Genomic DNA, 13046 nt, shown 5'->3' on the forward strand with positions numbered 1-13046 from the left:
CGGTTCCTTCCCAAGAAATCTGAGACTCCGCTGGCGTGCCTGTCTTTGCTCCTCCCTCTTCATACCTCTTCTGGTTCTGGGAGACCAGCAGGGAGGGGAGCTTGTCGTAGCAGGAGGGGGAGATACTCTGGCTCCTTCACCAGCCTTATTCCTCTCTGCCTCTTGGTCTCCCTCCTCTCCTGCTTCCACTTCTGCTTCTGAACTGCTCTCTGCCACAGACTCTCCCCACTCACTAAACCCTGTTGCCTCTTCATCTTCCAGCACTTCTTCCTAGTCTTCTCCCTCTCATTGCCGTCCCACCACCGATCCCGGGGCTCCGGGCCTTCTTCCCTTGGGGGTTCCCCAGCTGGTTCCTCCCACCAATTCTCTGCGTCCAGCCAGTCCATGACAGCAGCCCTTCTGATATGTGAAGACTGCTGCCATGTCTCTCCTTAACCTGTCGTTCTCCAGGCCCAGCACATCGTTCCCAGGCTAGAACTACATCTCTGAGGCGTCCATAGACCCTAGTAGAGCAGCTGCTTGGGATGCAGAAGGCTGCTGGTTCAATGCCCAGTGCTCTCTCACTGGGCCAGTGTGGTGTAGTGGTTAAGAGGCGGTAGTCTCGTAATCTGGTGAACCAGGTTGGAGTCTCTGCTCCTCCACATGCAGCTGCTGGGTGACCTTGGGCCAGTCACACTTCTCTGAAGTCTCTCAGCCTCACCTCACAGAGTGTTTGTTGTGGGGGAGGAAGGGAAAGGAGAATGTTAGCTGCTTTGGGACTCCTTCGGGTAGCGATAAAGCGGGATATCAAATCCAAACTCCTCCTCTTCTTCTCTCTAGGCAGGGCTGGGAAAGATACCTCTGCCTGAAACCCCACAGAGTCTCTGCCTGTCAGTGTTGACAATACTGAGCTAGATGGGACCAAAGGCTGTATGTGGGATAAAGCAGTTTTCTAAGTACCTAATTGTTCCTTGTGGGGACTCGGTTTACAGACCCCTCACCACACTGGGATACGTGGCAGTTTGTCAGTGCACCTCCTTGAAAAAAGGACTTGCGGGCATTTAAGGGGTGAGAGAGAGTTTGGAGGAGACGAAGGGAGAAAAGGGCCTGTTGAAATGCAATCGAGGAAACCTGGCAATTGCAGCAACTCCCCCCCAAAGGAGGTTTCAGGGCAAAAAGTCATGCATGGAAGTAAGGAGGCTCTCCTTCCCTCGGGTGCCCCTTACATCATCAGTGTGGTCTCCCTGGCTGCCTCTCCAATTTAATTCTTCCGAAACTGTAGAAAAACACTCTCAGGGCCCAGTGGACGTCCCACATGGGCTTGTGTGTGAAATAGGAAATTGGCTCCAATTAGCACGGCAGATCTCGGCTGACCCGGGAGATTACTTTCCCGAGTATTCACGCTGGAATTGGGACAATGTGGTGCGGATCCCTCCTGTGGTAGCAAAGGCTGATTTAAGCATTGCATGGATGCTTTTCTTCTTTATTTTAAAAAAAAGCATGCCTAAAGCCAGACTTCGCCAACCTGGTGCTCTCCAGATGTTTGGGGTTACAATCCTGTCAACAGCAATAAAGAATCAGCATAATATCCTGCTCGCCTGCTAAAAATTTGCAGAGCGGCATAGCCAATTGCACAACAATAAAACCATTTAATAGTAAAAGTGCAACTAAAGCTCGTTTTTTTAAAGCAGTAGCAAAGAACACTTTTTTTGGGGGGGGGAATGACTCAAAATCGGAGAGCACTAAGAATAAAAAAAGATGTTGAAGCTGGCAGCTAAGCCTGGGTGTTACTAGGCGCTTCTGATAAAAGAGCCTTGGATTTCTTGTGAAATAAGTTTTTCCTTTTTGCCCTTTCGGAACTTGTCAATCAACTTTGTTGGGCCCCGACTGATTAATCAACTGACACTTATGCTGGTTTATCTGATTAATGTAATTGCAAATGTGCTGCGGGAAAGCTAGACCTTGTATACTTTGTGGTCGTTTGTCCTTTGGTAGGTGTCTTGCCTCTTTGCTAGGCTGGAAATGGTTTACATTCCCTCCCATTTTATCCACACAACAACCCTTTGAGGTAGGTTAGTCTGAGAGGCAGTGACTAGTCCAAGACCATCCATTGAGCTTCATGGCCAAGTGGGGGGATTTGAACCCTGGTCTCCCAGGTCCTAGTCTGACACTCTAACCATTACACCACACTGTCTCTCCTACTAACTAGCTGGAATGGAAATATTTATTCCTGATCTTCCGGCAAAGTGAATGAAGAGGTCCTGCGGTCCCATCTTCCTCCCTCCATCTCTTATCTAGTCTGAGGAAATGACTGCTTAGCTGCAGCTTACTGTATTGATTTATAATTTTAATTTTAAAAAACAACAGTGCTAACATTTGAATTTGGGAAGCTGATATTTGATGATGCCACCTCCTTCTAAAAAATAATAATCAGGCCTGTCTTTAGTAAATGGGGACAGCAAGCTCTCTTGAACATGCCTTGAGGATTGCTGCTTTTCACAGGTATTCAGAATCCAACTTCATTCATCCGATGTTATTCTCTGCCCTGCAGGTGTTTTGCTAGACATTCAGCAACATTTCGGAGTCAAGGACAGCGGAGCCGGCTTGCTGCAGACAGGTAAGAGAACTGTTGAGTGTGTTTTCCCTCCTCTTCTGTGCGGCTTCTTAATCCAAGGTCGCAGTGCCCTTGCGAGTGAGCGCTGGCTTGGTTTTAAATCGCAGCTGGCTGGCAAACGCCTGTTTTTACATCCTTGCGCCCTGCTTTGACTCAGCTCAGCTGCAGCTTGGCCTTCAGCATCCAAGCAAAGCAGAGCAAGGCAGGTGATGGGTGTGAGGAATGACATAGATGCTTGTAGCATCTTTTTTTCCCCCATTGGCAAAGAGCATCTCGGTATCCCAGGTAAAACAGACAACGTCTCCTGTTTTGTGTAGCTTTGGGGAGCTGAACTGAGCCTAAGGCAGTGCTGAGCCTTAGGAAACAGATGACAGTCATAATAATCGCCATCACTTCACAGTGGTACCTCGAGTTACATACGCTTCAGGTTACAGACGCTTCAGGTTGCAGACTCCGCTAACCCAGAAATAGTACCTTGGGTTAAGAACTTTGCTTCAGGATGAGAACAGAAATCGTGCTCTGGCGGCACAGCAGCAGCAGGAGGCCCCATTACCTAAAGTGGTGCTTCAGGTTAAGAACAGTTTCAGGTTAAGAATGGACCTCCGGAACGAATTAAGTATTTAAGCCGAGGTACCACTGTATTAAGGGACACTGGTGGCACTGTGGGTTAAAACACAGAGTCTAGGACTTGCCGATCAGAAGGTCGGCGGTTTGAATCCCTGCGATGGGGTGAGCTCCCGTTGTTCGGTCCCTGCTCCTGCCAACCCAGCAGTTCGAAAGCACGTCAAAGTGCAAGTAGATAAATAGGTACCGCTCCGGCAGGAAGGTAAACGGCGTTTCCGTGTGCTGCTCTGGTTCACCAGAAGCGGCTTAGTCATGCTGGCCACATGACCCGGAAGCTGTACGCTGGCTCCCTCGGCCAATAAAGCAAGATGAGGGCTGCAACCCCAGAGTCGGTCACGACTGGACCTAATGGTCAGGGGTCCCTTTACCCTTTACTTTACCACTTTATTACCATAAGCAGATCATCCTGATGGCTTTTCACTGGTGGTTTCCTGTTGGTGGGAATGTTCTCCCCAGGGAGAGCACCATCGTTACATATGTTCAGGTGCCAGGCAAAAACATTCCTTTTTTAACCAGGTCTTTGGCTTTTAACTATCTGTGTCGTATTAGACTGCGTGGGATGCTTTAAGGCATTTCCCCCCTAGTTTTAATGTATGTGGGTGTTGTGGGGTTTTTTTGTAAGCCAATTTGAGTTGCCACAGAAAAAAGAGTGGCTAATAAATTTAATAAATGAATGATTCAATCTTGGGTTCTCCAACACTGTAGGACTGCAACCCCAATAATCCCGAACCAGATTATAAAATTAGGGGTGGGTGCTTTGAGAGGGTTTTGGAGCATTTAGCCCATCACAGGAGGGTTCTAAGAGGGGTCACGGAACAAGACAGTTTTGATGCTGTACATCAAACGGTTGCAGCAGCATTTGGGAATTTTGAATTTAGAGAAAAGAGAAAGTAGCCTCATTGGCGGCCCTATTCTCGTGTGTCCCAAAGTCCACGCAAGGGATTTTCGCAGGTGGGTTGGGCTACCCACCTGCCAGTCACAGCACATTGTGATGGCGCCACGTGATCGACCGGTCTGTGGTCCCGCCCACCTTCCATAGTAGATCTGGAGCCAAACGGGTTCCCCACCCAGGCTGCAAAGCTCTCTGAATCTTCTGCCAGCCAATCCTGGCTCGCAAAACACGTGGCCAGATGGTGCTCTTTTGTAAAGGTGGCGTTCGGTGAAGCTGCTGCACGCGACACATATTGCAGACAGACGGCCTTGGCTTTTTCCAAGCCCGGCTAGAAAGAAGCCGCATCACTTGGTTGCACCCAACGCAGCGTAGGCGTGTGTGCATCAGGGACCTTATTAACTAATTCCGTTCCTTGTTGCACGGTGGATATTATTCATATAAAACCTAGAACCTGACTGTAGGTCTGTCCTCCCTCTGCTCTCCCACCCCAGAGTACCAAAATTAGTCGTTTGTTCCTGTAGAGCCAGGAAGATGGTGTTTACAATTGGTTCAGGTGTCGCACCAAACCATGGTTTTCACTAAATGAAGTCTGGATCCCAAACCACAATGTGGTAAAAATGTGCACGTGAATCATTGATTTGTGCATCCTCACCCCGTATCCAGAGTATCCTCAGCAGGGTGGAGCAATGTCCCCAAGCCAGAGTTTCTTGGTTTGGATGTAACACTAAACCTTGGTTTGCACCAATTTGTGGCTTTTGGTATATTTTGCTGTCTGAACAAAAGCAACCATTAGACTTAACGCACTATGGCATAAACTTGGATAGGCTAAAGTTGGCCACTGTGGGAACAGGATGCTAGACTACATGGGCCATTGGCTTCATCCAGCAGGCTCATGTTCTTATGTTGTTGGTGGTGACCCTGAAGAGAGAAGTTTGCATAAAGCCCAAGAGCCAAATACAGAAACACAAAGCCCAGCGATGAGCAAGGACTGTAAACCAAGGCTGGTTAATTTAGCATTCCTTGAGTGACTTCCCTCTGCAAGTGCACTCCCCCCCCCCACCTTCTTGAATTCCAATATAATTTGACAAATGTCTCTCTGACTCTTAAAGAATGAGGATCGTCAGAGGCTACTGCCAGCCTCACTTTGCTGTGCGTCTTCAGATGTTTTCAAGGATTTGAATTAACCTTGGCACAGGAAAGAAGTAAAAGGCAGGCATGGTTTTCAGCTCTGCGCCTGCATTTTAACCGATACTCACACCTTCCCTGCGTGGAGCGGAGAATGGTGACATTTCAGCTCTTGCCTACTTTGCTCTGCATGTTCAAATGTGCATTTGGGGGGGAAAGGTCTGGATTTTTACACGAGAGCGACATCAAAGCAACAGTGCTTTCCCAAGCCACTGGTGTGGTTTTTTGATCTGGTTTTAGGAAGCTGGTGGTGTGACTTGGTTCCCCTTTCCATTGGAATAACCCATGGTTCAATTTATCTGGCTTGCCTGGAAGCCACAGGGCAGACGGGATACCATTTTACCTCTGTGCTGGGAAACCACAACCCATGTCCCATGCCTTTTGGAGGTCAGGGAGCACCACTGCCCAATCAGGTTGACTGTTGGCACCTTTCTTTGTCAGCAGTGCCGGCTCTACTATTAGGCAGAGTAAGGCACCTGCCTCGGGCGGCAGATGCAAAGAGTGGCGGCAGTAGTGAATCTACATTTGGCGGGGGGCTGAAGCTTGAACTGTTAAGGGCCCCCCTTCACAACCAACAACGAGGTCTGGGTAACCAATGTTATCATCTTCAGTGGGGTTGCTCCACAACTGATGGCTGCATTTTTTTAACGACTGCATTTCAGATTTTGATTAAAATTGTTGTCCTGCATTACCACACATAACAAAGTCAATAAAGTGAGCGAAAATTTCCTGTGCCTTATAGTTTTCGAGCTCCTGCCAACCTAGCAGTTCGAAAGCACGTCAAAGTGCAAGTAGATAAATAGGTACCGGTCCAGCGGGAAGGTAAACGGCGTTTCCGTGCGCTGCTCTGGTTCGCCAGAAGCTGCTTAGTCATGCTGGCCACATGACCACATGACTATAAGCTGTACGCCGGATCCCTCGGCCAATAAAGCGAGATGAGGCCGTAACCCCAGAGTCGGTCACGACTGGACCTAATGGTCAGGGGTCCCTTTATCTTTACCTATACAGTAGTTTTGGAGTTATGCAGGGGGATGGTAATTAGGGAAATGTTCTATACAAGCATGATGTGCCACAGAATGATGAAATTGGGTCTACTAGACCCATTTTTTCTAAAGCAATGTGGACTAAAGTTGCTTCTGGGGGCCCTGAAGCTTAAGCTTCATGAGTTTCATAGTTGATCCACCCTTGGGGGGTGGCCCTGGAGGAGAGATCTGTGTGCTGCCCGTGGTGGCCGGTGCCTATTGCGACTGATAAGTCAGAAGGCAGGGAGGACAACTGGGGGTGAAGCCAGAGGCAAACGATAGGCCGGGGCAGCTAGGCCTGGTTTTGTCCTCATCCTTCTCCATGTGGGCAACACTAAGGCTGGAGAGGAGGAGAAAGAGGGTGTCAACAGTCAATGCCACCCTCTTGCTGTGCTTGTTAATCAAGGAGGCAGGCAGGTGAGGACTGGCGAAAGATTAGGCTGAGCTTGGTGCTTCAGTTTTCCTAATGGACTGGCACCCACTTGGCCTTCTCTGTGGCCCCATCAGCAGTGCTGAACTAAAATTTAATTATCAGTTGCCTTCAAGTGTGTGTGTGTGTGTGGGGGTGTCAGTTTATTCTTTGCCTCAGACCACGAAGTGCCTCAGGCTGTTCCTGATTGTGATGCCCTATTAAAGGCAGAATAGTTCTCAGCAAGGCACCCCATGGTTGGAGCAAATGGAAAGGGATTGGGTGCTCTCCGTGGGTTAGTGGACTCCAGTTCCCATCATCCCTGACCCTTGGCCATACCGGCCGGAGCTGACGAGAGCTGGAGGCCCAGAACGGCTAGAAGGCGACAAATTTCTCTGCCCCGTAGATTTCTAAATATGCGCTACTAGGGGTTGACTGAATCCTCTCTATAAAAGGATAGAAAGGAGCAAATCAAACATAGCATAAACAAGACAAAACCTAAAAACAGAACCAAGTGAGGGAAAGAATGGTGTATAAACAGTTCAAGGTAATTGCTCGCCTCCTCTGCAAATTTGTCTTCATTCTCCATTTCCATCTATAGTTCTGTTTTCAGCTGCGGTCAAGGCTGGGGCTTAGAAATGTGAGCATGATTATGGCTTCTAAAAATTTGAAGTTGAAGGTTTGGGGCCTTTGAATAGCTATTCCTGCGGAGTTTTGCAATGAAGGAAGAGGGGTGTTGGGATGGTAGAAGCTCAAACTAGGGGCAAAGGCGACAGGGACCCCAGGGGCCAAATGTGTGACATCATTTGATGGTTTCCTGCCCCTACGCTTTTTTGCCACTACAGTGCCACCTCTCTGTGAGGCCAGAAAAGGCACTGCAGCTTTCAGGCCCAGCAGCTCAGGTGACCTGAGGAGCCAATAAGATTCCTCCTGGTCCTATATAATTGCAGCCTCTAGCCTAGGTCTGCAGTTCAAGCCGATGGCTGCAGGCTTCCGGGACCCGCTCAACTGCTTCCTTGCCAGAAGCGTCATCTTCACAAGTTGTTTGAGGGGGCCCAATGCGACAGCCTGATGTCACACATGCGACATCACAAGGAGCCGGGGGGTGGAGCCAAATGCCCTCTGAACATTGAGGGGGTACAACCCCCTCAAAAAAAAAATTGGGGTCCCCAAAATTGCCTCGGCCCCAGAACTTGGCGTGTATGCTCCTTGCCATGAGTGAGAGACATGGAAGCCCATATTACTGTTAAATGGGGGAGGGGGAGATCTTAACATTGGGGTGTGTGTGCAAGCCCTTCACATGTGATTCTCAAGTACTCAAATTTTTCAGCTGCCTTATCTGTCCTGTACAGGTGTTTCTGGCTAAAGATATTAATTTGCATGCTTCTTTCTTGTTCCTTAAAGGTAATTAGCGGACTTCGTTCTTCTCCTTTTATTTTTTTAAAGACCTTGGGAACCCCAGGGTTGCTGAATGCAGGAATTTTTGTTGTTGCCGCATGAACTTTCATAGGGGGGGAATAGAAGAATCAGCAAACAGCATAATCTCATGTGTGGCACAAATGCACTTAAACGCTGCAGCATGCAGCCAATTCTCCCTGCTTAACTTGACTGGAAAACTGGGGCATCTCTCCTTCTGATGCCAGACTTGGGTGGTGAGGGCCGGTCAAAATGGAGCCAAATGGAAACTGCTGAGAAATAAAAGAGGGGGGCATTGGCATGCTCTGAGTAACCCAGGGCAGTGAGAATTAGACAAATTAATGGAGGATAGTGACCACCAACTGTTTTTGGACTACAAAACCCATCGTCCCCAGCTAGCAGGACCAGTGATCAGGGATGATGGGATTTGTAGTCCAAAAACAGCTGGAGACCCAAGTTTGGGAAACCGTGCCCCAAGCAGAGAGTCTCTTCCCAGCCTAGCTAACGTTGATCCCCTTTAAACTGGAAGTGCTTGGAGTGGAAGCGGAGACCAGTGTAGCAGGATGGTTAGAAGTGTTGGGTCAGGACCTGGGAAACCAAGGTTCAAATCCCTGCTCAACCGTGAAGCTCGCTTGGTAGCCTTGGGCCACTCGCAGGCTGTGTACACACAACATTTTGTTCTAGAATCAGTGGAGACCAAATACCGTATTTTCTGCTCTATAAGACTCACTTTTTTCCTCCTAAAAAGTAAGGGGAAATGTTTGTGCGTCTTATGGGGCGAATGCAGGCTGCGCAGCTATCCCAGAAGCCAGAACAGCAAGAGGGATCGCTGCTTTCACTGCGCAGCGATCCCTCTTGCTGTTCTGGCTTCTGAGATTCAGAATATTTTTTTTTTCTTGTTTTCCTCCTCCAAAAACTAGGTGCGTCTTGTGGTCTGGTGCGTCTTATAGAGCAAAAAATACAGTACTTGTTTTTTCTACGGACCCCGTGCACAACCTAGATCGGTTGCATATCTTCTGACCCCGAAAAGCTCTTCTTGAGAAACTGGTTTCATTCTGAAAACAAAAGTTTATTGTAGATCGATTTTTGCATTACTCTGCCCTGCAAGCAGGACCTGAGCATAAGGCCTCTCCCCTCCTGAGCTTTCCACCAACTGATATTCAGAAACATTGCTGCCTCTGACAGGGAATGCAGATTTTGCCCGATTTCCACATTTTTGCAAGCACTCTCCCCTAGCACAATGCCTTTCACAAGTTATTTCCGCAAATACATCCATTTTCATTTGGCTAGGGAACTGCAGCCCTAACCTCTGAGAAACGCACACTTCGAACGATGGTTGTGTCTCGTTATTTTTCCAGGAAGGGTGAATTTTAAGCAAGTAAATCCAAACTGAACCAAATTTCTCCCGCGTCTCTGGTTGTGAGGGGGATATCTTGAAATCCAAAGCCCATTTGGGGGCTTTCGGTTTCCCTCAGTTAATCTCCTTGTTCTGACATTGCGGAGAAACTTTCAAAACACCACAGCACGTTTAATGATATTAATCTCCTACAACACCCAGGTTTTGTATTTGAAAATAAATCAGATTTGTGCGTCCTGCTTTTATCCCCTGTGTTGGTTTTATTTTATTTTATTTCTTCAAATAAAAAAAAAAAATCAGCAGCACCTCACATTTCCTGTCAGAGAGCCAAGTTGTCGGTTGAATGGCTTCTCCCGAGTCGGAATAACTGAGCAGGACACTCATGGGTAGCAGTGCGTGAAGGAAGCTATGGAGCCAGGAGAGAATGAACTGCTTTTTCCCTCTTCACTTAATTGAGAGAGAGAGATAGAGCGAAGAATCCAACCACATACCAAAAAAGAACTGGGACATATTTGAGAGAAACAACGACCCACCTGTATCGGGGTGGGTCAGGCAACTGAAGGCAGAAATAGACACTGAACTGCCCATCCTGTCTAGTTAATTCAGCCTTTCCTCTGATTTTTGTTTGTTTTTTAAGCACAATTATAGCGAAACAAATGCATTTTTTCCAGTGTGTGTGTGTTGTAGTTCCAAAATACCACCCCAAATCCACCTCCCTTAGGAAGGAACTTACAGTAAATGGAAAGGGCGTATGTTCTGTTTCTTTTTTCGCCTCTTGTTTCCCCCACTCCCACCAAAAGCAACATTTTAATGAAATTATAGATCCACAGAATGCAAGGTAGAATGAAACATGGGATGCGACGCTGAAGCGCTCGATCTGCCATAAATGCTCAGCAACCGTGTCGTTCAGAAATTGACATTGGTTTTCGTTCAGCGGCATTGCGAAAAGCTAATTTCTGTTCTTTCGCTGAAAAAGCATGTTTATCTCCTTTTTTAAAAAAAATATCTTTTCTTTTTAAAAATATATTTTTAATTTTATTAGTTTTCAAAGAAACGGGATAGAAGCTCGTATGCTCTGTTTCTTCTTGTTTACTTTCCCCTTTCAGCTGGCAGTTTAGCATTTGCCAGAACGCCCTCAGCGGTGTCTGCGGACTGGACTTGGTAGCTTAACCAGCGCCATTTTAAATGGCTCTGGTGTGGCTCGCCTCTGAAAGCGGTCCTTTTCTGCTCCTCCTTCCTGGTCTACAAAATGGCTGCCCAAACCAAGACCACCCTTCACGCCATGCATTTAAAGTGCTGTGATGCTGCTTTGAACAGTCAAGGCTTCCCCCACCCCCCAACACACAATCCTGTGAATTGTAGTTTGTTTAAGTTGCTGAGATTTGTTAGGAGAACTCTGTTCCCCTCTCAGAACTGGAAGTCTCAAAGTCCCTCATGAAGAGGGATTGATTGTTGAACCATTCTGTAGCTCCCTTTGTGGGCTGGAGGTTCCCCATATGCTCGTGGTGTATCCTCCGTAAACAGCTATGTCTTCCCAGTTAGCAACTTCAATGGAGGCAGGCCTCTGGGGGCTGCTGGGGGGGGGGAGGTCTGTACCCTGGCAGGATCCCCCTGTGGTGCCTCCCCCAAGCATCCTTTAAGATCAGACACCAAACCCCCCACTCCATCAGGCTCCAGGTGGCCAACATCTTGGTTTTCCATGACACCATGGAAGATGGTTCAACTTCTAGCAGTGTTTCTCAACCTGTGGGTCCCCAGATGTTGTTGGACTACAACTCCCATCATTCTTAGCCAGCATGACCAGTGGTCAGGGATGATGGGAGTTGTAGTCCAACAACATCTGGGAACCCACAGATTGAGAAACACTGTTCTAGGGCATTGTGGAAATGGCCACTGTCTGGAGCTGCTGGTGCCATCAAGGAGAGAACCAGAAACCACATGGGGTTCCACCAGATCCCACTTTGCTGAGGTCCCTTTCAACTCAGCCTTGTGGGAGCGCCAGGTCCAAGGCCTGCCCACCCCTTCAGATGGGCTTTCTTACTTTTGTCCCCTGCATCCTGCATCTATTCCTTCCTCTATATCAAAGGGTTCTCCAGATTTTGTCAGGCAACCCCAGCATCCCCTGAACCAACATGGCCAATGGCCAGGAGTTGTCCTTCAACCACACCTGTGTGGCTACAGGTTCCCTATCCCTGGGTTTGGGCCCAGTGTCTGCCTGTCGACTAGCCTTGGTATGCGCTCACCTGCATTCAGTTGTGCTGGAGGGTAAGCTAGGTGGACAAAGACCTGTCGCCGGAGCTCAGAAGCCCCATCCATCACATGAAAACGCGTCGCAGGAATTGATTTGTGCCTAACAAGACTCGCTGGCAAGCAATCTGTCTGATAGGCTAAGAGTCGTTTTCTGAATTTGTTTACAAGTCAATCAGTGTTTGGATGTCTCACGTAATTCGAGGCTCCTGTAAATGTATAGCTGTGACAGGCTTGGCCTCGTTATTGTGCCATCTGGGCTCTGTCATCTCTTTGTTCTTGGCAATGAATTTATTCCTTTGTCCGCCTCTATGCATCTCTTCCCCTCTCCGGTCATGTTGCACATCAGCATCAGTCTTCTAATTGTTGGCTTTTAAATGTAACTTGCTAATACAAGGAGGGAAAATGGAAAATATTAGCAAGGCGCATTGCACAACGCAGGGTGACATCTGCTTTTAGCCAACAAATTATTTGTAATGGGAGAAAATGTATGCAGAACTGAATGCTGCTCAGATCTCACATTTCCTGATGGGTTGCTGTTTCCTGATGAGCAAGTTAGTTTGCTGCTCATTTTTATTCGAATTATTAACAGCTTCTCCAACATCTTAGAGTAATAATTAAGTGTGTGCATGGAAGATTGTGTCCTGTCGTGCATTTAATAACACTCCCAACTTCCATCGCAAAAAAATCCAAGACAATGATTTTGTAAGGCTGTGACGCTAATGGTTGCAATCCTGCACTGACTTACTTTGGGAGTAAGCCAAAGTCTGTGCAGATCAGTGAGACTTATTTCTTAGTGCGCATCTATAGGATTCCACTATAGGTTTACCAGTTTGTCTCACTGATTATCAGCACAGTCCTATATGTGCTTACTTGGAAGTCATTTTCACTGTGTTTGATAGGACTGTAAGCATGTTTGAGATTTCTTTTCCAAATTATTATTTTAATTATTTTTCCAAATTATTACAAATCAAACCAGATTAATTTAATTTAATACAATTTCTTAAAATCAGCTTTCCCGCTCCTGTTCCAAACATGACCACCACCATTTTCTCTCATAGCCTCATCATTTCTTATTTAGAGTCCAGCTGACATCCTTCACTTGCTGTTTAACCACTCTTCTAGCTGGCTGCTTTTTCCACCTTACAAGCAGCACCTCTGTTACATCTTATAAATAAATAATCCGTTTCACGTGTGTAATCCTTCATATACATTGTTGTTCCAGACCGGGTGTATTGGAACATTGTTCAGATCTTTGCAGTGTTTATCTGGATGTTATAAGTTCACATTCCATTCCTTCC

The 13046-nt window shown here is 47.3% G+C and overlaps 1 protein-coding gene across 3 annotated transcripts in view; it reads left to right on the forward strand.

Annotated features, from left to right (window-relative positions):
- The window catches only part of SPNS2 (SPNS lysolipid transporter 2, sphingosine-1-phosphate), a 101931-nt gene that overhangs the window by 35646 nt on the left and 53239 nt on the right, over nucleotides 1-13046 (forward strand). For all 3 annotated transcript variants that reach the window (XM_077919630.1, XM_077919629.1, XM_028708091.2), the window contains exon 2: nucleotides 2531-2596. In XM_077919630.1, coding sequence (XP_077775756.1) covers nucleotides 2531-2596 — 66 coding nt within the window. The remainder of the gene's footprint in view (nucleotides 1-2530; nucleotides 2597-13046) is intronic.

This window comes from Podarcis muralis, chromosome 15, assembly GCF_964188315.1.
Source record: "Podarcis muralis chromosome 15, rPodMur119.hap1.1, whole genome shotgun sequence".
NCBI classification, from domain to species: Eukaryota; Metazoa; Chordata; class Lepidosauria; order Squamata; family Lacertidae; genus Podarcis; species Podarcis muralis.